The sequence below is a fragment of the Geotrypetes seraphini genome, chromosome 1, assembly GCF_902459505.1.
Source record: "Geotrypetes seraphini chromosome 1, aGeoSer1.1, whole genome shotgun sequence".
NCBI lineage: Eukaryota > Metazoa > Chordata > Amphibia > Gymnophiona > Dermophiidae > Geotrypetes > Geotrypetes seraphini.
In genome coordinates, this window is record NC_047084.1 from 254,508,512 (window position 1) to 254,534,388 (window position 25,877).

The following is a 25,877-nucleotide window of genomic DNA, read 5'->3' on the forward strand; positions in this document are numbered from 1 at the left end:
AGTTGGAAGGAGACCTGATTCCGTAGTGGGGTAGTGACGATTGACGTCACTACCCCACTACAGAATCAGGATATTTGGGATATTCCGTAGTGGGGTAGCGATGATTGACCGCTGTGGCATTGTCCGACAGAACTCTGACTGACTTGTCCATCAGAAAGGAGCAGAAAGCTAACAGCGCCAGATGGACGGCTTTGATCTCCAACACATTGATAGACCAGGTCGCCTCTTCTGTTGACCAGGTGCCCTGAGCTGAGTGACCTAGACACTGTGCTCCCCAACCGAGGAGACTGGCATTTGTGAGAAGCACTGTGCACTGTGGTAGATCCAGACTCACCCCCTGAACAAGATGAGAGGTCTAGAGCCACCAACGAAGACTGCAGTGCACCAAGCCTCGCAGAGGAACAGGGATATCCAAACTGTGCCTCTGGGGCAACCACCTCTGGAGCAGAGCATACTGAAGAGCACGCATGTGGGCCTGCGCCCACCTCACTACATCCAGGAATGCCACCATCGACCCCAAGACCGAAATCCTGCGCCTGAGGACACTGGGACGCCAAAAGCCAGCGAATCTGAGATTGTAATTTGCTTACCCGGACCTCCGGAAGGAAGACCTTCCCCAAGGAGGTGTTGAACAGAATCCCCAAGGTACTCCAGAAGCTGAGATGGGACCAACCAACTCTTGGAAAGGGTGACCTTCCAGCCCAGTGACTGGAGAAACTCCACCATCTGAGCCGTAATCCAGGCGGGTACGGTCCTCAGGCAGGCGGGGCACCTTAGAGTCCATCAGAGTCTGAACCAACTTATCTAAGTCCTCTCCAAACAAAAAAGACCCCCAAAAGGGAAATTTAGTAAGCTTTAGTTTTGGACATGGCATCTGCCGACCAAGTGCGAAGCCACAAAGTAAGCCCTGCGGCCACGCCAAAAGCCATAGACTTAGCCAAGGTCTGCACCAAGTCATAAAGAGCATCCAAGAGGAACAAGGCAGCCATTTCAATCTTTACCACCTCCTGATCCACCAAGAACCAGTCATCAGACTCACGATCCAGGACATGTTCAGTCCACTGAAACACAGCGCGAGCCACCAGCCCCCCACAAATAGCCGCCTGGACTCCTAATGCAGAGACCTCAAAATTCTGCTTAAGAATGGTCTCCAACTTACGCTCTTCAGAATTCTGTAAGGCAAAACCGCCCTCAACAGGCACAGTATGCTGCTTAGAAATCGCTGAGACCACCGCGTCCACAACTGGCGACTTTAAAGTAGCCCGATCCCCCTCCAGGATGGGATACAAATGAGCCATGGCGCGCGCCTCTGGCATATTCCACTGCGCCAGTACAATATCCCAAATATCCTGATGCATAGGAAAAGAGCGGGAAACAGTACTGATCCCTCTAAGCAGAGGGTCCCCCATACGTGGGGTCTCCGATGGTGCCTCTTCAAAATGCAACACCGAGGAGAACTGCTGAATCAGGTCCGGTAGCTCATCCCTCTGAAAAAGGCACACCACGGACACCTCTTCACCGGAAGGTGGGAAACCTGACAACCAGCCGCCAGCGGACATCCCCTTGAGAGGGTCCTGGAAATCCTCAAAAGGGTCCAAGTCCTCATCCAGGCTGACACGCTCCTCAGACTACAAATCCTCATCCCAAGCCATCCTCGGGCACTTGGACGAGGGAGGAGGAGGAGGGGACGCCAAAGGAGAAACATAGAAACATAGAAATAGACGGCAGATAAGGGCCACGGCCCATCTAGTCTGCCCGCCCCAATGACCCTCCCCTACCTTTCTCTGTGAATAGATCCCACGTGTCTATCCCATTTGGCCTTAAAATCAGGCACGCTGCTTGCCTCAATAACCTGAAGTGGAAGACTATTCCAGCAATCAACCACCCTTTCAGTGAAAAAGAATTTCCTGGTGTCCTCGTGCAGTTTCCCGCCCCTGATTTTCCACAGATGCCCCCTTGTTGCCGCGGGACCCTTGAAAAAGAAGATATCTTCTTCCACCTCGAAGCGGCCCGTGAGATACTTGAATGTCTCGATCATGTCACCCCTCTCTCTGCGTTCCTCGAGTGAGTACAGCTGCAACTTATCCAGCCGTTCCTCGTACGGGAGATCCTTGAGTCCTGAGACCATCCGGGTGGCCATTCTCTGGACTGACTCCAGTCTCAGCACATCCTTACGGTAATGCGGCCTCCAGAATTGCACACAGTATTCCAGGTGGGGCCTCACTATGGATCTATACAATGGCATAATAACTTCAGGCTTACGGCTGACGAAACTCCTGCGTATGCAACCTATGATTTGCCTTGCCTTGGATGAAGCTTGCTCCACTTGATTGGCAGTCTTCATGTTCTCACTGATGATCACCCCTAAGTCTCGTTCTGCTTCAATTCTTGTTAGGATCTCGCCATTAAGGGTGTAAGTCTTGCATGGATTTTGGCTGCCCAGGTGCATGACTTTGCATTTTTTGGCATTGAAGCTGAGTTGCCAGGACCTAGACCAGCGCTCCAGTAGGAGTAGATCGTGCATCATGTTGTCGGACATTGAATTTATGTCTGTTGTGCTTTTGCCCACTACATTGCTTAGTTTGGCGTCATCGGCGAATAATGTTATTTTACCTCGCAGCCCTTCTGCCAAGTCTCTTATAAAGATGTTGAATAGGATCGGGCCCAGGACCGAGCCTTGCGGCACTCCACTGATTACCTCCATCATTTCGGAGGGGGTGCCGTTCACCACTACCCTCTGAAGCCTACCTCCAAGCCAGTTCCCAACCCATTTCGTCAATGTATCGCCCAATCCTATAGAACTCATCTTGCTCAGCAACCTGCGGTGTGGTACGCTATCGAATGCTTTACTGAAGTCCAGTTATACGATGTCCAGGGACTCCCCAACATCCAGCTTCCTCGTCACCCAGTCAAAGAAGCTGATCAGGTTGGATTGGCAGGATCTCCCCTTAGTAAATCCTTGTTGACGGGGATCCCATAGATTCTCCTCGTTCAGGATCGTATCCAATTGGCGTTTGATTAGAGTTTCCATTAGTTTGCACACTATTGATGTGAGACTCACCGGTCTGTAGTTTGCTGTCTCCATCTTGGAGCCTTTCTTGTGGAGTGGAATGACGTTAGCCGTCTTCCAGTCCAACGGGACGTTACCCGTACTAAGGGAGAGATTGAAGAGCGTGGATAGCGGTTCCGCCAAGACATCACACCACTCCCTGAGCACCCTGGGGTGTAGGTTGTCAGGCCCCATTGCCTTGTTAACCTTAAGCTTTGACAGCTCACAGTAGACACCACTGGGTGTAAACTCAAAATTACTAAATGGGTCATCTGCGTCAACCCTTGTCTGTAGCTGAGGGCCGAGTCCTGGCGCCTCGTGGGTGAAGACCGAGCAGAAGTATTCATTTAACAGTTGGGCTTTTTCCAAGTCCGCTTCTACATAGTCTCCGTCTGGTTTCCTAAGACGTACTATCCCGTCTGAGTTCTTATTTCTGTCACTGATATACCTGAAGAACACCCCCCTCCCGAAACCCCCTGGATGCACAAGGGAACCCCAGTCGCCTGAATATAGGCTCTGCACAAAGAAAAAAAATCAAATGAGGGGCAAACCCCCCCAGGGGTCCCAAGGAACTCCCTGCCACAGCAGGGAACCCAGCATTAACCTACCCCTGCTTTTCCAATACAGGGGGAAGGTCACCTGAGGTTACAGACAAAATGAAGGGGCCAGACCGAGAAAATGGCAAAGTTCTGTAGGCCTGTAGCGGCTGGGACTGATCAGGCAAGCCAGCATCAGCTGTTAAAAAATCAGCTGAGAGGGAATCCTTTGTACCCTGACCGTCAGCGGTCAAGGGAATCCCTCCTTGAGCGGTAGAAAATTTGGTCTCCCCACTGCTCCTAGCAGACTCATGAGGCACTATCGGCGGGGAGCTCTGGGCGCCTTCAGCCGCTGCTGACGGTGCTCCTCTATTGCACTGGCCTGATCACTGCTTGTACAGGCCGGCCACAAGTGCCTCGCGTGTAGAGCACAATGAGCACTTTTTCTCCTGAGAAGTGCTCATTGCTCCATATGCGACCTAGCTAGATTTAAAGTGCCGGTTAGTGCAAAAATACAGTAAAATACAGTAAATTTAAAGGGAAACAACCCTTCAGACTGGCACTACCTCAGGATTTATTTTATTTTATTAACAGAACAGTATGCCTTGCTTGATTTAGGAGGCAAGACTTACTGCTGAGGCTCCTCTAAAAAAATGTGGGGAGGTGGAGGAAATAGGGGGAGGGACCCAGCTCTAGACCCGCCGGGTTTGACACCCCTGAGGTCGGATGGACCCCCAAACAGGGCCCACCCAAGCTCAATCTGGCCAAAAAAAGGGACCAGAAACCCCTAAACAAATTCCAACATCCCTGCCAAGGGAGATGGGTACAGCTCACACAACACCTACTGGAAACTGAAAGAAGACTGATAGGAATAGGAGAAGGTATCTCTTATGTACTATTCCACAGTTTTGTTTCAGTCTCCACCTGCTGGTCATGATTGGAATATATACCCACTTGTAAAGATTAACCTCTACCGGTCTGGAGAGTGCTAAAGAAATATGTATTGGTAAATGCTCCCATTGTAATTTTTTTTTAATTATTAAATTGTTTATTCATTTTATAAAAACACATCTTATAGTAAGTGTAACAGATTATTCATCAATAACATTCTTGAAAAACACTTACGTACTATACATGAATACAAAATAAAAAAAATCCCCTCCCTTCCCCCCTCTCTGGATTTGTATGTAGATCAAATTATAGCATATTCGGCTCATCTCCATAAATTAATGAGGCTGGGGTTTTCAAATTTAGAAAATATTGCAACTCTTGAATCAAAATTAATAGTAAGGTGGAGTCATGAAATTTTCAAAGAACAATGGCGGCTAAATATAAATATAACATGATAAGTAGCCAATTAACTAGGAAAGATCTCTTCCTACAGCAAGCGGTGCATTATGGTGGTTCAAATAAAGCAGGGAGAGTTCTTGCTAATTATCTAAAGGCCAAGAAACGTAAAGAAAAGATAACTGCTATCAGAGATGAAAGGGATAAAGTATATATTGTCACAACCCTAGCCCTAAAGCTCGGCTTGTGCCAGGTAAGGCTTTGGCTAAACCTAGTCCAGCCATTAAAAGAGCTAATCAGTGTGACAGGCTAGAGTCCAGGAATAGGGAAAACTCTGCATTCCCCTTTAAAACCCAGATTACAGATCCCTGGGGAGGGGAGGACTATGAGGGTAACAGCCTGGAACAGCCACAGAATCCTCCTCCTCACTCAGCTAACTCCCAGCTGCAGGACCTGATTAGAAGTTCTGGGAAAATTAGGCAGAAGCTGCAGGCTGCCCCTCCCCCCTCAGAGAACAGGGCGTGGTCGCCTCAATGCACTAGAGGCTGCTCTGAGGAGGAGGCAGGCAGTCTGCCCTGGGCCAGCCCAGGAAGGAGGTTTGCAGGACAGCTCTCCTGAACCTCAACGTTACCAGGACATTGAGATGGTGGATCCAGCCCCTGACCCTGAAGCTAACCAGCTAGCAGAACCAGAGCTCATGGACAGCCTAGAAACTGCCAACATTACAGAAGCTTGCCCCATGGAAGAGAGTTAAGTTTCATTGCTGGTTGTTTTCTGTTTGTATGCTCATGCTAGCAATCGTTTAGGCTTCTTCCTGGGGAACTCTTTGCACCTGTGAGAAGTAAGGGAGCAGTGCTGAGCTCCTTACTAGGTGCCTGAAAGTGGAAACCTTTTTGGTTAGGTTTCAATATGCTGGACTGTTTGAGTTTATGTTTTTCTTTTGAAAGCAAGAAAAGTTTCAATTTTTGATTGTGTGCCTGAGGAGGTAGTTTGGGGAAGAATCCACGCAATATCCTAGGTTGGGATTGTGGGGTCATTTGTGGCATTCTGTTGCTTACAGAAGAAAGTTAGTGGATTCGGCTACTCCCCTCCCCCACCAACTACTGTTAAGTTGGTTGGGGCCAAGCCGCCCTTTTATCTAGGCTTGGACACAACACTGTTTTCATTTATAAAGAAAGTGTGATGGTTGGTTACTGCCTATTTGCCAAAGGCAGAACGATTGGGACTACACTCTGCTACTTACCTGTGGCGCCTGCAAGAAAGGTGTGAGTTGTTGGTTGTTTGTTTTCAACTCAATTTTATTTTGTTCCATTTTCTTATGTTTTGGGAAAGAATGAACTGAACCTTGTTCAAGCTTCATTTCCACAATAAAGTGGGACTTTATTTTCTTTTGAAAGTGACTGTTTGAATCTTGTTGCTTTCTCATTGGATTGTGTGACCAGCAGGACTTCCAGCTTTTCTGGAAGCACGTAGGACGCAGGCTATTCTGGGTGCTGACCGGGGCCATAGCTCAAGCCGGCACCGGCATCGCCACATTTGGTATCAGGAGTGGGATATAGCGCCTCCTGCTGGACGTTTGGTGAACTTTGGGAAAAAAAAAAAGTTTTGGCTTTTTGGATTTTTTTTTGTTTTAGTTTGTTTGTTTGTTCCTGTCTTGGAGACTGGTTCCAGATTTGGCGGTTCGGGTTACCGGTCGGAGCGAAGGCACTGAGGAGGATATCCTGGTGGCTGAACAGAAGCAGTGTGAAGCACGCAGTCGGAGAAGCCTCGCCTTCCCTACGGTGGACCAGAGTCCGAGGGTGTCCAGGAAGGACCCGACCAGTGTTGAGAGGACAGAAATGCAGACAAGCGACTGGAGGCCAAGGAGGCCTACTAACCAAGGCGCAGACTCACCAATCTTTCTGGTAAGAGTACCTCGGCAAAGGGGGTTGGTGAGGGAGATAGTGGTGCTAGTGTGAAGTACTGCACTTAGTGTGTTTCTCCGTTTGTTCCTGTTCCAGGCCCGGAAGCAAGATGGATCAGCAGCAGCTGATGGCTTTCCTAGCTGGCGAAAGACAGAAACAGAGCGAAGACCTGCAAGCAATACTAAAGACCAACCAGGACTTGTGGTACCGGTCGCAGGAACTGTCTAGGAGACAGCATGATGAGATGGTATTGGCGATGGGGGAACAGACTAAGGTACTGTCTCAACTTTTACAGAGGCCCTCGCCAGCCACAGGCAGTGAGCCAGGACTGAGCTTTACTCAACCAACTTCAGGAGCAGCTAACCCGCTCGCAATGTTAAATCTATGTAAGATAACACCGGCAGATGCTCCGGATGAGTTCTTATCTGCCTTCGAGAGGGTAGCTACTGCTGCTGGTTGGCCGCAGGGTCAATGGGCTGTTAGGCTTCTGCCCTGCCTAGCAGGGGAAACATTATCCGCTTTTCAGACCTTATCCCCTGAACTGGCCAATGACTATCAGGCCGTCAAAAGCCATATTTTAGAGTACCTGGGGTATACTCCTGAACATTATCGGCAGAAATTCAGATCTACCATAATGCTGGAGAAAGAGAGACCTAAGGCTTTAGTCCAAAAACTATCTAAGCTTGCTGAGAGATGGTTGTATCCTTGGTTAGGAGACCCCAGGGCTTTAGTGTTAGAAATTATCAGGGAGCAGTTCCTGGAATCAGCCCCCCAAAATTTGAGAGGTTGGGTCCGGAGGCAAGGTTGTAAAACCCTGGTCCAGACTCTGGAGGTTGCGGAAGCATATTTAGATGCCCAGTGTGCTGCCGAAGAGGAGCGGGCAACCTCTGCTCAGAGTGCGGAGAAGGGAAAGACTCCCATAGGCCAAGGACAAGCTGGTAGAACCTTGGGGTATGTTAAACCTAAAGAGCCTGTTCCGAGTAAAGCTATCACATGCTATCGGTGTAGGAAGGTTGGACATACCCAGAGGTTTTGTGGAGTTAAGAAGGATTTTGTAATCACACGAGAAATAAGTACCCTGATCCCGGAGGCATACCTCGCGGTTGTTTCAGTCGCAGGTAGAGAGGTATCTGCCCTAGTGGATACCAGTGCGGACCAGTCCATGATATCTTCCCAGTGTTTTAAACAACTATTTCCTCAGGAGGTAGTATCAGGGAAGGGACACTCGGTCACTATAAAATGTGTGCATGGAGATAGGGTAAGATATCCGCGCCGTCCCACGACTATTCTGAGTGGGGACAGAGTTTATAAAGTTAAACTGGCGATAGTACCTGGAGCTCCCTGTGACCTGATACTGGGCCGAGACTGGGAAGCGTTGGAGGAATGTCTCAAATCCAGACAGGGGCTGGTCGGCACTCGTTCCCAAGGTCCGGTGACCCCTCAGGAAGAAGAGGAACTAGGGAGAATATTTCCCTTCGAGGGGGAGGTGATAGGAAAGCGTTCCCAAGGACCAAGTCCACGGTCCCGGGCCCAGAACCGTAGGCAGAAGCTACAGAGAAGGCAAGCCCTGGAAAAGGCCAGTTCCTCTAAGGAGATTCCCTGGCTCCCTAGGGAGGTGGTACAGTTATTCCCCACCTTCCTGGCTGAGCAGAAGGCCGATGCTTCCCTACAGGAAGCCTGGAGGCAAGCATCTATACCCACTAATAACCCGGTGACCTTCAAAGTAAAGCAAGGATTATTATATAGATACACAGCGGGGAAGGGGAAAGAACAAGTTAAGGAACAACTGGTTATCCCACAGGGATTTCGCAAAATCATTTTACAAGTGGCTCATGACCATCCGCTCTCAGGGCATAAAGGCACAGAAGCCACAGGGGCGCAAATAGCCAGTAGGTTTTTCTGGCCAGGGATGAGCCAGGATGTAGCAGCCTTCTGCAGATCATGTCCAACCTGCCAGAAGCTCTCCTTGAGTAAACCAGCCAGGGCACCGCTTATACCAATACCTAAGGTAGGCGAGCCGTTAGCGCGTTTAGCTATGGATATTGTAGGCCCATTAGAGAAAACCCCACGCGGGCATAGTTTCATCTTGGTTATCATGGATGTGGCCACTAGGTTTCCATGGGCTTTTCCCCTCCGTAAAACCACTTCAGCGGCCTTAATGAAGGAGATGATGGGACTCTTTTGTGTAGTCGGGTTCCCACGTGAAGTATTGACTGACCGGGGAACTAATTTCTTATCTAAAGAAATGGAGGATTTTTGGCAGGGATTTGGCATTCGACACCTTAAAACATCTGCATACCATCCACAGGCCAATGGTTTGGTAGAACGATTTAACCAATCGTTGAAACAGATGTTAAAAAAAGTAGGGAGCGGGGAAAAACGGGACTGGGACCTCCTTGTCCCGTTGGTATTATTTGCGGCTCGGGAGAAAATTCAAGACTCTCTAGGTATAAGTCCCTTTGAAATGTTGTTCGGGAGGACCCCTAGGGGAATATTAGATGTAGTTAGGGATCAGTGGGGCTCACAAGAAAGTGAAGAGACCAACGTGATCTCCTATTTGACCCAGCTGAGGAAAAGACTGGAGCAAGTCGCGCAACTGGGCAAACAGAATCTTGAATGGAGTCAGCTAAAACAAAAAAAGTACTATGATAAGAAAACCCAGGCACGTCATTTAAAAGTGGGAGATAAAGTGCTAATATTGGTACCTACGGATCCGCATAAATTTTTGGCAGAGTGGAAAGGCCCTGCTACTATTGTAGAAAAGTTAAACCCTGTAGACTATCGAGTCAAGGATGAAAGAAATAGAATTCAAACGTATCATGTTAACCTCTTAAAGCTATGGCGGGATCGTGAAATACTGACCATGATCTCGGAGCAAAAACCAGAGGATGACTTTGGCCCTCAAATAACGGAGATGAGTCAGGTTGAAGGGGTTAATATAGGGACAGAGTTAGCCGATGACCAAGCGGGGCAGTTGGAAGCCCTAGTGCAGGCTTTCAATGATGTGTTCTCCCCAATACCGGGGCGAACGGAGGTGGTGACTCATGAAATAGTAACTACCCCGGGGAAGGTGGTCCGGGTGAAACCCTATAGGTTAACAGAAGGGAAAAAGGAATTAGTACAGAGTCTGGTGCAGGAGATGCTATCACTAGGGGTTATTGAACCTTCACAGAGCCCCTGGTGTAGCCCCATCGTCATCGTTCCCAAAGCTGATGGCACGCCCAGATTCTGTATTGATTTCCGTCAGCTCAATGAAGTTTCCCAATTCGACGCCTTCCCTATGCCCCGGGTGGATGATCTGTTGGACCGTGTAGGACAGGCCCATTTCCTCTCGACCCTTGATTTAACTAAGGGTTATTGGCAGATTCCTCTGGCTCAGAGCGCTAGGCCAAAGACAGCCTTTAGCACGCCGCATGGGCTGTATCAGTTCACACGCATGCCCTTCGGACTTCATGGTGCTGCTGTTACATGTCAAAGAGGGATCACGGAGGTCTTAAGGGGACATCATCAGTATGCTGAAGCATATTTGGATGATATTGTGATCTTCTCTGCTGACTGGGCGCAGCACCTGAAGCACGTAAGGGCAGTGTTGGAGTCTCTTAGGAAGGCTGGTTTCACAGTCAACCCTAAGAAGTGCTATTTGGGGCAACGGGAGGTGAAGTATTTGGGATACATAGTGGGCCGAGGTCAGGTCAGACCCTTAGTAGACAAAGTACGCTGAGTGAGAGAGTTTCCTTTGTCCACATCTAAGAAACAGTTAAGAGGGTTTCTAGGGCTTCTGGGCTATTATCGGCGATTTATTCCGGAGTTCTCTACAAGAGCTGCAGTCCTCACTGACATGCTTAAAAAAAATAGACCGGATAACGTCCGGTGGGAAGAGGAGGGACAACAGGCTGTAGAGGACCTGAAGGAGGCCCTATGTACGAATCCAGTGCTCACAGCTATTGACTTTAGGAAGCCCTTGATTCTACAGACGGATGCCTCAGGAACAGGATTGGGAGCAATACTAAGCCAAGAGGTTCAGGGAGTTGAGCACCCAATTCTGTTCCTCAGCCGTAAACTACACCCCAACGAGCGTAACTACGCCACTGTAGAATTGGAATGTTTGGCGGCCAAGTGGGCCATGCAAACCCTAGAACACTATCTGCAGGAGCGCAAATTCACCCTGGTTACTGACCATGCGGCATTAAAATGGCTAAACACCATGAGGAACAATAATGCTAGGTTAACCAGGTGGTATTTGGCCCTGCAGACCTTCAGATTTAGGGTGGTGCATCGTCCGGGTAAACTCAGTGCCAACGTTGACACCCTATCCACAATTCAGGAGGATGTGGCGGGCACTCCGCAGACTAGGGTTGGGCAGACATTAAGGGTGAGGGTATGTCACAACCCTAGCCTAAAGCTTGGCTTGTGCCAGGTAAGGCTTTGGCTAAACCTAGCCCAGCCATTAAAAGAGCTAATCAGTGTGACAGGCTAGAGTCCAGGAATAGGGAAAACTCTGCATTCCCCTTTAAAACCCAGATTACAGATCCCTGGGGAGGGGAGGACGATGAGGGTAACAGCCTGGAACAGCCACAGAATCCTCCTCCTCACTCAGCTAACTCCCAGCTGCAGGACCTGATTAGAAGTTCTGGGAAAATTAGGCAGAAGCTGCAGGCTGCCCCTCCCCCTCAGAGAACAGGGTGTGGTTGCCTCAATGCACTAGAGGCTGCTCTGAGGAGGAGGCAGGCAGTCTGCCCTGGGCCAGCCCAGGAAGGAGGTTTGCAGGACAGCTCTCCTGAACCTCAACGTTACCAGGACATTGAGATGGTGGATCCAGCCCCTGACCCTGAAGCTAACCAGCTAGCAGAACCAGAGCTCATGGACAGCCTAGAAACTGCCAACATTACAGAAGCTTGCCCCATGGAAGAGAGTTAAGTTTCATTGCTGGTTGTTTTCTGTTTGTATGCTCATGCTAGCAATCGTTTAGGCTTCTTCCTGGGGAACTCTTTGCACCTGTGAGAAGTAAGGGAGCAGTGCTGAGCTCCTTACTAGGTGCCTGAAAGTGGAAACCTTTTTGGTTAGGTTTCAATATGCTGGACTGTTTGAGTTTATGTTTTTCTTTTGAAAGCAAGAAAAGTTTCAATTTTTGATTGTGTGCCTGAGGAGGTAGTTTGGGGAAGAATCCACGCAATATCCTAGGTTGGGATTGTGGGGCCATTTGTGGCATTCTGTTGCTTACAGAAGAAAGTTAGTGGATTCGGCTACTCCCCTCCCCCACCAACTACTGTTAAGTTGGTTGGGGCCAAGCCGCCCTTTTATCTAAGCTTGAACACAACACTGTTTTCATTTATAAAGAAAGTGTGATGGTTGGTTACTGCCTATTTGCCAAAGGCAGAACGATTGGGACTACACTCTGCTACTTACCTGTGGCGCCTGCAAGAAAGGTGTGAGTTGTTGGTTGTTTGTTTTCAACTCAATTTTATTTTGTTCCATTTTCTTATGTTTTGGGAAAGAATGAACTGAACCTTGTTCAAGCTTCATTTCCACAATAAAGTGGGACTTTATTTTCTTTTGAAAGTGACTGTTTGAATCTTGTTGCTTTCTCATTGGATTGTGTGACCAGCTGGACTTCCAGCTTTTCTGGAAGCACGTAGGACGCAGGCTATTCTGGGCGCTGACCGGGGCCATAGCTCAAGCCGGCACCGGCATCGCCACATTATACAGCAATCGGATATTTTATCCCAATTTCTTTTATATTATAAAAAGTTATACTGTATTGAAACTGGTTCTGGAAATCCGTTGAAAGGTTCAGAATTTCTGCAATCTATAATTGTACCTAAACTGCCAGATCACATAAGAGAATCCCTTGAAGCACCTATATCCTTATCGGAGCTTCAGACAGTATTGAGCTCAGAGTTGGATCTGCCCCAGGGAATGATGGGTATACAGTTGAATTTTTTAAAGCTTTCCAAATGCTACTATTACCCCATTGTAATTTATTTGATGGTTGTGCCTTAATGGTGACATTAGTGCATGGCCATTAAAACATAAAAAGGAAAGTTAGCTATTTTATTGTTGTGGTACAAATGGCCTTAGTGAGTGGGGAAAAAACCCCCATGTAAGGATGTGCTAAGGCCACTTTCTGCCACAGCTTAGTAAAAGGACCTTTTGCAACAAATTAGCAAAGGTAGCCTGCCAATTTGAACAGAGCTTAACATGAGGACCTCTAAATGTAGAAAACTGGAAACTAATTAGTCCTGTGAAAGGGTTTTCTTATAGAGAGGGGGCTTTGCAATTTGAAAAGCTAGTATCAGAACATAGTACACTTCTCCCTCCGTATCCACGGGGGTTAGGGGCAGAGCCGCAAATAAAAACCGCAAATAATATTCAGGCCGGTTCTGCCCCTAACCCCCGCTTCCCCCTGGCTATTTTAAGCCCTGTAAGCCCCCCCCCCCCTTAAGCCTTATCTGGTGGTCTAGCGGGTTTTTGGGACAGGAGCAATCTTCCAACGCTCCTGCCCCGTGCAGATTGCTCACAGAAAATGGCTCGAGAGACTACGGGAGTTCAAGGCAGCCATTTCCTGTGAGCGATCTGCACGGGGCAGGAGCGTGGGAAGAACGCTCCTGTCCCGAAAACCCGCTAGACCACCAGGTAAGGCTTAAGGGGGGGGGCTTACAGGGCTTAAAATAGCCCAAAAAATTAAAATGGGTTTTTGGGTTTAAAACCGCAAATAACCGAATCCGCGGATGCTGAAACCGCAGATTCGGAGGGGGAAGTGTAAATGAAGGCAGATAAAGACCTGAACAGACCATCCAGTCTACCCATTAGTTATTCTCTTTAGAAATACATGATTAAGTTAACTTGTCTCTTCTTTGATATTTCTGGGCCATAGACTAAAATCCACCTGGTAATGTCCTAGATTCCAACTTCTGAAGTTGCCGTCCAAGCTCACTCCAGCCTATTCAACCATCCCATTGTTTGCAGGATATCTAATGTAAAGTCTAGCCTGTAACGTCCTCATGTTCCAAGTTAATGGAGTTCCCATTGATGCCCTCCCCAGCCCATCCTACCTGAATCACTACACATGGGACACATATGTCACTGGCTGGTTTGTGCTCTCTGGAGTATGTTTGCAAAGATGTAAATTTGCCCCACTTTGTTTTTCATTAGGAATATGCACAGGAAAAATATTTTTGGTTTGTTTTCAGATTTTTCTCCAATTTCCTGGCATTTGTTTGGTACTTTAGAACTTCACAAGTCGATACTGTATATGTTAATTCACGGGTTAACATGCATTAAATCAATCTTGGATGCACAAAAGGCAAATGAACTGAATGCATGCTAATGAATGCATATTTCCTATTTTTCATTATTGTTGCTTTGGTGAGGGAGCAGTGAGTCTTACCAACCTTTGTCCTGCACCAGTATCTCCAGCTCTTCTCGGATCCCTTCATACCAGTTAGTGATGTCCACATGGAGAGAATAATCACAGCAGGATTTGGTGTCTGCTACTTCGTGCCACTTTTCAAATGAGGTCAGTAAGTTGGATCCAGGATCAGAGACTACATGGTCAACTGAAATGGAAAATTACTCAATGTTAGACCCTTTTATTTCACAAGTAACCTTTCATTTCACTTATATAGAAAATTGAAGGCAGATAAAGATCATATGGCCTGTCTAGTCTGTCTATTCATGCCTTGAAGATGCAATACCTTCTACAGACAGAACCAAAAAATGTTGTTAAATATTTTGCTCTCATTTGTTTTTAAGGTATTTCTATCCTGGTCATTAATGAATCATACATAACTATAGATTAGTCTACTCTCACTTTCCATACAGTTGCTCATCTATTTGTTGGCACCAAGTGTTGCATCAAGCAAACCCTTTGGAAAGGGAAAGGGGATGGGATTTCATTTGTAGGGGTTATCAAAATGCATTCTGGAGGAGAGGCCTAATAGTTAAAGCAGTGGATTGAGAACTTGGGGAACTGGGTTCAATTCCCACTGAAACTCTTTGTGACCCTGGCCAAATCACTTAACACTCTATTACCCCAGGTACAAAAAGAAACGTCATTTGAGAGCTTACTAGGAGCAGAGAAAGTACCTGCATGTAATTTGTACAGTGCTGCATACATTTAGTAGTGCTACAGAAATGATTAGTAGTAGTTGTAGTACAATGGCATGGAATAAGGCCAGAGTTCCTCCCCTTCTACTAAGCTGCAGTAGAGGTTTCTATCATGGCCCAGAGCGCTAAATGCTCCAGTGCTCATAGAATTCCTATGAGCGTCGGAACATTTAGCACTCTGGGTCGTGGCAGAAACCTCTACCAGGGCTTAGTACAAAGAGGGGTATGTTATACAAATTAAACCTTTCGTTAAATCTCATATAGCACTTTCATTGTCCTCAGAAATTTTAAAAGAGGACTAAACCTTTACTTTTTTTAAAGAGACAACCAAAAATATGTTCCAATTATTAAATTTTAGGGATCAAAATTCAGTAGCATGGCCATTGCTTAAAGTTGTTTGACATTTTCAAGCAGATTTTTAGTCAGCCTATCTGTTTAAGTCAGAACACTGAATATGTGGTCTAAATTAAAACAGGTAAGTTATCCATTTAATGTTACTGCTGCAGATAAAGTTATCTTAGAAACTGATAAAGTTATCTTAGAAACATAGAAAAATGTAGGCAGATAAAGACCATATGGTCTTATCTAGTCTGCCTAACCATGCCACCCACTATCCCCTCCTCTCTCTTAGAGATTCAGTGTACTTTCCCAAGCTTTTTCAATTCAGATATACTTGAGGGGGGAAATTATGCATAGGACGCCGGTTTCTGCAGCCGCCTAAGAAGCAGCTGAGAATCGCACACCGACATCCTATACAAAATTGCGTTTTCCCTATGGGACAGATGCCCAACTCTGCCTAACCGGCCTGCTTCTCTAACTGGCGCCCATGTCACAAGTGCCAGTTAGAGAATCGTGCCTGATCCCTTCCCATTAGCTGATCACGGCAAGAGAATCCCCCTGCCGTGATCAGCTGAGCGACTAAGACAGGGAACCTCCGAACCTCCTCCCACGAACTTGGCCGGCAGGAGGGATGCCAATCCCTCCTGCCACCACCTCTGAACCCCCACCTGCCACTGTCCTTCTGTCAGGAAGGAGTGGGCATCCCTCCTGCCAGAAAGTATTCAAAAGCTGTTATTAATCATATCACAGGCATGACAGACTTTACACATTGATCTTATATGCAGTCTAAAGTGTAAACAGCCTACCATGTGCACATAGATGGTACTTATCGGCCCACGGGGTCCACAATACATGCAGCTTCATTCCATCACAAGTTCAATAATAGTCCCATGTAAACAGTCCTAGTCTCAATGAAGGTCCTCATTTCATCAGTTTTGACTGTGTCAGGGGTTTAAATCATCATAAATCTCAAAAAATGGTGTCCTAGAACCTGTATCCACGGGACTGTTAATGAACTTTGTGACTGAATGACATTGCATGTATTGTGGATCCCGTGGTCAGATAAGTACTGTCTATGTTCAAATGGTGGGCTGTTTGCACTTCAGAGACTGCATATAAGGTCAATGGGTAGAGTTTTTATTATGTCTATGGGCAGACTAAATGGGCCATTTGGCCTTTATCTGCCATCATGTTTCTGTGTTTCTAACTTTCTAGAACTTTCCATCAATATAAATAATAGTACAGTATAACTGCAGAGATATTAAGCCCACCAGCTCAGTTCAGTTCCAACTGCCCACGTCAGTGTTCTTCAATGCAAGGCCCAGGATCCAATGGTGGCCCTTGGCTTTTTTTTCTGTTACTCATTGCTTCTTTAATCAAGCTAAACTAAACCTTAGGTTTGTATACCGCATCATCTCCACAAGCGTAGAGCTCGGCACGGTTTACAAGGTTAGGTTGAAAAGGAGCTATAATGAAGGGTTATAGGAAAGGAGCTAGGAAGATAAAAAGGGTCAGGGTACCAAAGAGCGGGAGGTGTTAGATTTTTGAAAAGAGCCAAGTTTTCAGGTGTTTGCGGAAGGATTGGAGGGAGCTTGAAATTCTGAATGGGGATGTGAGGTTGTTCCAGAGTTCTGTGGTTCTAAAGGGGAGGGATGTTCCTAGTTTTCCTACGCGGGATATATCTTTTGCAGAGGGGAATGATAGTTTCAGTTTTTGGGAGGATCTAGTGGAATTAGGGTTAGAGGAGTTCCAAAAGAGTGGGATAACGGGATCATGTAGGATCTTGAAAGCTAAACAGGCACATTTAAAGAGGACTCTGGAGTGAACTGGGAGCCAGTGAAGTTTGGACAGGAGTGGGGAGACGTGGTCGAACTTGCCTTTAGCGAAAATAAGCTTGGCCGCAGCATTCTGGATTAGCTGAAGTCTATGGAGTTTTTTTTTAGTTAGGCTTAAATAGATGGAGTTGCAATAATCCAGTCTAGAGAGGATAATGGATTGAACAAGGACGACGAAATGAGAATGATGAAAGTACAATCTCACTTTCCTCAGCATATGAAGACTAAAGAAGCATTTTTTTACCAAGAAGTTGAGGTGGTCATTGAAGGAGAGAGCTCTCTAGGAGTCTATGATGATGCCAAGGACTTTGCTTGAAAACTCAAGCTGAAGAGTGGAGCCGGAAGATAATGGGATGGAGGTGGGTAAATGGCCTGTTTTGTTTTGGACTCATGTCTTAAAGGAGAAAGTGGATGGGAGGTAAAGTCACATGCCTGAAGAATAAGGCATTTCTCAGTAGACAAAAAGAATGCATTTGGAAATACTTACCTCATTGAGGATACCCTTAATAAAAAGTCTGAAGACAGATTGGAGGGGTAAATGTTGTTGACACACACTGGTCAGCAGTGTCACAGCCTTACTTGGGAAGATTATTTTGCAGCTGTCCGTCAGCTCATTTGGAGCCAAAGTGGCTCCAATTTAAAAATTTGTGAAGACCAGTGGCCTAAGTGGTAATAACATATCTACATTGTTTTAGAAGACATCTATAGGCATCCGGTAGATGCAATTTGCTATGTATTGTATGCAGCCAATTTATGAAGACAAGAGGGAAAAAGTACTCCATAGAAGCATTATCTATGATATGCGATGCCTACAAGGCATATTTCAGCATGCCTTTTAGGGATCAAGACAAATCTTGGACACCCCACTTCACAGGAGGACAGGAGGAGAAAGCATCCCAGACAGAGGGAGTATCCAAGCCGCATGGCTAGGGAGAAGCCAGGGCTGAGGTAGGCAGCAGGAGAACTGCCACAAGCCATGTCTCCATAAGAGGCAAATGGAGACACTGGTCTCCTCAGGAGTAAGCAAATGGAGACCAACAAGTAATAGAGGACTGTTTGAACTAGCTTGAAGACTTCAAAAAGAAGGCCAGGGAGCTATGGTGCAAGTGGTCAGAAATATTTGCTGAGGCCCTTGCTGAGCTGGAGGCTGAGACAGGATTACTCGTGTTACTTGTTTTTCAATAAGGTTCTCTACATTTATGTACCATAACATCTCGGACCCCTGAGGAAGGAGTGTTTTCCGAAACACGGACCATGTCGGGTCCTGTGTCTTCACATATGAGAACCATTATTTGGATTGCTACATTGTATTTTTTCCAACCCTTGTATATTACATCTGCAGTTTTTTTAGCCTTGTTTTCGAGGTATAATAATATAATCACAAATCTTGGAAAAACTACTCGCTTCTAAATCTTCTGTGGTCATCTTTGTATAACCTCAACATAAATACATGTTAATTGCGATTCATATGTTGTTTTTTTATGACTTTATAAGAATGAAAAGATGAAAATTCTGTGTTTTCATGTTTTAAATAGGTAAACTGTGAAATTTGACTATCTTGGTCACAAATGCACAATTTTTATGAAAATAAAAGACATTTAAAAAAATACTTTTTAGGCATTAGCAATTAGGAAATTACACTTACTGCCCAGGAACAAAAATCATGTTGCATAGTGATATCAGGCCGGTTCCGTTTACCTTGACAAACTGGTGATACCTTTTGTGAGAATCTGAATCATTGGATGGCTAGAAATAGACCTGAGGTTGCATGATACTTACTGATCATTGTGGTACCTCCTGCCAAAGCAGCCTTGGTGCCTTGATAGAAATCATCCAGTGTTGTCATCCCTAAGTATGGCTTCTGTAAGTAGGTGTTTACATCAATTCCTCCAGGGATCACCATACGTCCATTTGCCTCAATGGTCTTCACACCACCAGGAACAATCAAATTCTCTCCTATTTGTCTAAAAGGAACAAAAATACCAGATTTTATTCTACTTGGGAGACTCAAAACACAAAGTGGCAGCTGAATTCTTTTACCCTCAATAACAAATTAATTATAGGGTTAATGGGGAAGGGACAGGATGTTGTGCCTGAGACCCTTCTTTTACTCCTTTGGACTTCGTATGGAATAGGAAACGTCTTCAGTATCATGCTCAATTCCTCTGCATGTACTGTAAGTCTGAGCAGCACTATCCAAATTTGTTAATCAGACACAGGTATTTTGTCTGACATTGCACAGTTCTACTATGGAGCATCAATTTGACCCAAGCTGCAATAACCTGAGTGTAAAGCAAGAAATCATATTAGATATCACAGTGTAATTATTGCCCTTTTGACCTCAAAAGTAAAACCAATGAAACAGATAATATGATGCCTCATAAGGACCTTTAGGCCATTTTGTCTATCCAATTTAATTCCTGTTCCATTGTGTTACTTCCAATTGATCTATCTCCCTGTTCAATCATTAATAACTAAGGATCCTTGAGCTCTTTTATAGTTTTTGTTTCCACCACTTCAACTGGAAGTCCATTCCATGCATCCACCACCCAAAATAAAAAATACTCAGGGTATAACTGTAACTGTCTGAGATGCATTAATATGAGATGTTGTAACCTACCTCAAAAACTAACTTGGAGGATTTGGTGGAATATATGACCACCAATAACATAACAATAGCAAAATATAGTTGTAGACCAGTGGTCTCAAACTCAACCCCTTTGCAGGGCCACATTTTGGATTTGTAGGTACTTGGAGGGCCTCAGAAAAAAATAGTTAATGTCTTATTAAAGAAATGACAATTTTGCATGACAATTTATAGTTTATAAATCTTTCCTTTTGGCTAAGTCTTAATAATAATATTGTAATTTATAGCTAAAGAGACATATGATCAAGAAAGCACAGTTACTTACCGTAACAGGTGTTATCCAGGGAAAAGCAGGCAGCTATTCTCACATGTGGGTGACATTATCTACAGAGCCCGGATGTGGACATCCTCGCAAGTAGACTTGCTTGAAGAAACTCAGAAGTTTCAAGTCTGCCGCACTGTGCATGCGCGAGTGCCTTCCCGCCCAGCACAGGGCTTGTCTCCTCAGTTCAGATAGCTAGCCAACCAGGGGAGGTGGGTGGGTTGTGAGACTAGCTGCCTGCTGTCCCTGGATAACACATGTTATGGTAAGTAACTGTGCTTTATCCCAGGACAAGCAGGCAGCATATTCTCACATGTGGGTGACCTGCAAGCTAACCAGAATGGGATTGTGGGAGTGTTGGCAATTCAGGAGAATAAATTTTGTAATACTGCCTGGCCAAAATGGCCATCCTGTATGGGGAAAACATCCAGACAATAATGAGAGGTGAAAGTATGAACTGAGGACCAGGTGGCAGCTTTGCAAATTTCCTCAATAGGAATGGATCTGAGGAAAGCCACTGAAGCCGCCATGGCTCTGACTTTGTGGGCTGTGACTCGACTCTGTAGATGCAGTCCAGCCTGAGCATAGCAGAAAGAGATACAAGCAGCCATCCAGTTGGAGATGGTTTGCTTAGAAATCGGGTGTCCCAAATTGTTTGGATTGAAGGAGACAAAAAGTTGAGGCGCAGATCTGTGTGATTTGGTACATTCTATGTAGAAGGCCAAAGCATGCTTACAGTCCAGGGTATGAAGAGCTGATTCTCCAGGATGAGAATGAGGCCTTGTAAAAAAATACTGGAAGTACAATGGATTGATTGAGATGAAATTCTGAAACCACTTTAGGTTAGGTAAGAATTTAGGATGAGTACGAAGGACCACCTTGTCATGATGGAAAACTGTGAAAGGTGGATCAGCAACTAAAGCTTGCAGCTCACTAACTCTTTGAGCAGATGTGAGGGCAATGAGAAACACCACTTTCCAAGTGAGATATTTCAGATGAGCCGTATCCATTGGTTCAAAAGGAGGCTTCATCAATTCAGCAAGAACAACATTGAGATCCCAAACAACCGGAGGCAGTTTGAGAGGAGGTTTGACATTGAAAAGTCCTTTCATAAATCTGGAAACCACAGGATGTCACACCCACGCTCTCTGAGAACACCTTGAGTCGTCGGGTAGCGACCTGAAGCTTGTTACTGGCGTGGTCCCTTTAGAATTAGGGTCACCTTTCAAGTTGGTAGTCCCTGGCAAATGCCCAACTAAGCTTATTCTCCAAGGGTTTTGAAAAATCACACTTTGTCAGAATGGCCTTGGTGAAAACATAAGCTTTTATTCGGCCACCGGCCGTGGAATTACTGTGCCGCTCCAGGTTTTCCTGGTAGCATGAACATCATACAAAAACAACCAAAAAAGTTCATTTCATTCCTGGTCACCAAGCAAGCAGCTCTGGACTTGATTGGTAAAACACATACAGTCCTTAATGTGCCATGAGGCTAGGCAGTGAAACAGTTAACCCAAATCACTTTCTCCTGTAGCTTTGACAGAAGTGACATTCCTGTTCGTGACTGAGAAATATTCTGTGCTGTCTTCCAGTGCTCTTACACTCCCCAGCTGGGGTAGACTTTCTCCCTAGTCCCGAGCAGGCTTTTCCCTGAGAGGGTTAATTTCCTTATCCCTACGAGGCAGGCAGACTAATTGAATTAGTTAGTTGCTAAGGCACTATCTTTACAGCTGGGCCCTTGAGTGTGGAAGTCAAGCAATTCTGGGCTTTAAACTAGCCATCATTACACCCTGGCGTTTGGTTCAGCTGTGAACATAACCTGAAGAGGAGATTACTGTAGCCTTTCCAAACTCCAGCAAAACAGCATGTAAAATTGCAGTACAGGATTATTTCCCTAGTAACTCCCACAGTCATTAGTTCACAGAGCAAGCAGAGAAATACAGCCAAGACAAAACCTCTGTTCGCAGACCTTTCCCAGGATATTCAGCTCTCCATTTCCTCTGAACAGCTTTCCTGTATAGCCCCACTTTCTTCCCATACCATGGGCTCTGGGGGAAGGAATTCAGTGGCCAAATTACCAGCCTGTTCCTCCGTCATTTCCTAGTCAGTGCTGAGGAACTGCTCAGCCCCGTCCTGCCTCTGCTCTACTGCCAAGCCTCGTTCGGCTCTTCCTCCTTCCTCTTTCTGCTCTCTAACGAGCCTGGCTTTAAGCTGAGGGGAAGAACCACTCCCCCTTGGCTTTGGATGGGGGAAGGGAATTCCTTCCTCAGCCCATGCCGTTTCTCTGAGGGGAAACTGCCTATGAGCTTTCTGCCTTACAGGCAATGGACAATAGCAAGGCAGCTTCTTCCTGCCTGGCTCTGGAACTGCTTCAGATAAGTCTAAGCCTTCCTGTTCTATTTCCATTTCATTGTCACTCACCAGGTAGTCAGCTAATTTATTGTCCTGGGCACTGACCTGGTCAGCCCTTCTGCACTGGGGTTTATATACTTTCCTTAATTTCCCTGTGGCAAACCTTGGGGAAGACGTCCGTTTGTCACAAGGATGAGCAGAAAGGGGTTTCCCTTCGATAGGCTGATGGAAAGCAGCAATTGCACTAAGATGGACTCGAATGGATGTAGACTTGAGGTCAGAGGTAGATAAGTGCAGAACATAATCCAAGACGGAAGGCAAGGAGGTATCTCGAGGCTCCTTCTTATGAGAGATGCACCACATAGAAAATCTAGTCCATTTTTGGTGGTAGCATTTCTGGAAGTGGCAGGCTTTCTGGAAGACTCTAAAATGTCCCGAACAGGTTGAGAAAACTGAAGGGGAGTTATGTTGAGAGGTACCAAGCTGTCAAGTGTAGAGACTGCAGGTTGGGATGAAGAAGAGATCCTTGACTCTGTGTAAGCAGAGATGGAAACACTGGTAGAAGGTATGGCTTCCTGCTGCTGAGCTGAAGTAGAAGGGAGAACCAGGGTTGCCTGGGCCACCGAGGAGCTATCATAATCATGGTGGCATGATCATTCTTGAGCTTGACAAGAGTCTTGAGAATGAGAGGGAATGGAGGGAACACATACAGGAGCAGATTTGCCCATTCCAGAAGGAAAGCATCTGCCTCGAGGCAATGAGAAGAGTATATCCTGGAGCAGAACTGAGGCAGCTTGTGGTTGTGGGGAGACACGAAGAGATCTATCTGAGGAGTCCCCCACTGAGAAAAAATGTGATGAAGAGGCGAGGAATTGAGTGTCCATTCGTGAGGTTGCAGAAGATGACTTAATTTGTCTGCCAGACAGTTTTTCTCTCCTTGAATGTAGACTGCTTTCAGGAAAGTGTTGTGATGGATCGCCCAGTCCCACACCCTTTCAGCTTCCTGACAAAGAGGGAGAGATCCTGTTCCTCCCTGCTTGTTGATGTAGTACATGGCGACTTGATTGTCTGTCCGAATAAGGACTACCCGGTCGTGAAGAAGATGCTGAAAAGCTTTGAGCGCGTTGAAGATCGTTCTGAGTTCCAACAGATTGATGTGACACTGACAATCCATGCTGGACCAGTGGCATTGAGTACGGAGACCGTCTAGATGAGCCCCCCAAGCGTAGGTCGAGGAATCTGTCATGAGAACTTTCTGATGAGGGGGTGTCTCAAAGAAATCGCAGACTGTAGAGCAAGCCTGGTCTTTATTCAAGGACACGGTGAGCGAGGTGCAAAATCTATATATCCCCAGATTTAGAAAAGGATGCAAAAAAAGCCAAACAAAAGACCCGGCGTGGATAACTAAAGAAGTAAAGAAAGTGATAGGGGATAAGAAGAATTCATTCCGGAAATGGAAAAAGGACAAAACCGAGGAAAACTGGAAAGAGCACAGAAAGCATCAAAAAGAATGTCACCTCGTGGTTAGAAGAGCACAAAGAGAATATGAAGAGAGGCTAGCCAGAGAAGCACGAAATTTCAAACTGTTCTTCAGAAATGTTAAAGGGAAGCAGCCGGCTAGGGAGGAGGTGGGACCGCTGGATGACGGAGATAGGAAAGGAGTGGTGAAGGTGGAAAAAGAAGTGGTGGATAGACTAAACATGTTCTTTTCGTCAGTATTTACAAAAGAGGACACATCCAACATGCCAGAACCTGAAAAAATCTTCAAAGGAGATCAAGCAGAAAAATTAACATCCATGGAGGTAAGCCTTGAAGACGTACACAAGCAGATAGATAGATTAAAAACTGACAAATCTCCAGGCCCGGACGGAATCCACCCTAGGGTATTGAAAGAACTAAAGGAGGACATAGCGGAACTACTACTGCAGGTTTGTAATCTGTCCCTGAAAACAGGCATGATCCCGGAGGATTGGAAGATAGCTAATGTTACGCCCATCTTTAAAAAAGGATCGAGAGGTGACCTAGGGAACTACAGACCGGTAAGTTTGACTTCGGTTACGGGGAAGATGGCGGAAGCGCTGATAAAAGACAGCATCGACGAGCATCTATAAAGGAATAAACTGATGAAAATGTTAGGTATAATCAAGATGGGTATTACAACCAGGATGAAAGAAGTTATCCTGCCGCTGTATCGGGCGATGGTGCGCCCGCATCTGGAATTCTGCGTCCAATATTGGTCGCCGTACCTTAAGAAGGATATGGCGTTACTCGAGAGGGTTCAGAGGAGAGTGACACGTCTGATAAAAGGGATGGAAAACCTTTCATACGCTGAGAGATTGGAGAAACTGGGACTCTTTTCCCTGGAGAAGAGGAGACTTAGAGGGGATATGATAGAGACTTATAAGATCATGAGGGGCATAGAGAGAGTAGAGAGGGACAGATTCTTCAAACTTTCAAAAAAATATAAGAACAAGAGGGCATTCGGAAAAACTGAAAGGGGACAGATTCAAAACAAATGCTAGGAAGTTCTTCTTTACCCAGCGTGTGGTGGACACCTGGAATGCGCTTCCAGAGGACGTAATAGGGCAGAGTACAGTATTGGGGTTTAAGAAAGGATTGGACAATTTCCTGCTGGAAAGGGGGATAGAAGGGTATAAATAGAGGATCACTGCACAGGTCCTGGACCTGTTGGGGCCGCCGCATGAGCGGGCTTCTGGGCATGATGGACCTCAGGTCTGACCCAGCAGAGGCATTGCTTATGTTCTTATGTTCTTAAAACAAGCCAACATGGCTTCTGCAAGGGAATTTTGTGCCTAACGAACTTATTGCACTTCTTCGAAGGAATTAACAAACGGATGGACAAAGGGGACCCCATAGACATCGTATACTTAGATTTCCAAAAAGCCTTTGACAAGGTACCCCATGAACGCCTACTACAGAAACTGAAGAACCATGGGGTGGAAGGAGATGTACATAGTGGATCAAAAATTGGTTGGCGGGTAGAAAGCAAAGGGTGGGAGTGAAGGGCCACTACTCGGACTGGAGGAGGGTCATGAGTGGTGTTCCGAAGGGGTTGGTACTCGGACCGCTATTGTTCAATGTATTCAAGTGCGAAGTAATAAAATGCGCAGACAACACCAAACTATTTAGTAGAGTTGGGACTAAAGAGGACTGTGAAGATTTACAAAGGGACCTGAACAAACTAGAAGAGTGGGCAACGAGATGGCAGATGAAGTTTAATGTAGAGAAATGTAAAGTCTTTTATGTAGGAAACAGAAACCCAAAGTATAGCTATACGATGGGAGGGCTGGTAATGGGTGAAAGTAACCAAGAAAAGGACTTGGGGATAATAATGGACAACACAATGAAGCCGTTGGCACAGTGCACAGCGGCCTCTAAGAAGGCAAATAGAATGCTGGGTACTATCAAGAAAGATATTACAACCAGAACGAAAGAAGTTATCCTGCCGTTGTATCGGGCGATGGTGCACCCGCATCTGTTATACTGCATCCAATATTGGTCGCCGTACCTTAAGAAGGATATGGCGATATTCGAGAGGGTCC

General features: G+C 46.0%; 1 protein-coding gene across 4 annotated transcripts in view; it reads right to left on the reverse strand.

The window, feature by feature from the left end:
* CRMP1 (collapsin response mediator protein 1) overlaps nt 1–25,877 on the reverse strand; it is a 140,954-nt gene that overhangs the window by 60,130 nt on the left and 54,947 nt on the right. For all 4 annotated transcript variants that reach the window (XM_033949507.1, XM_033949496.1, XM_033949525.1 and 1 more), the window contains exons 3-4: nt 18,836–19,020; nt 14,168–14,332 (exon numbers count right to left, since the gene is read on the reverse strand). In XM_033949507.1, the coding sequence (XP_033805398.1) occupies nt 14,168–14,332; nt 18,836–19,020 (350 nt within the window). The remainder of the gene's footprint in view (nt 1–14,167; nt 14,333–18,835; nt 19,021–25,877) is intronic.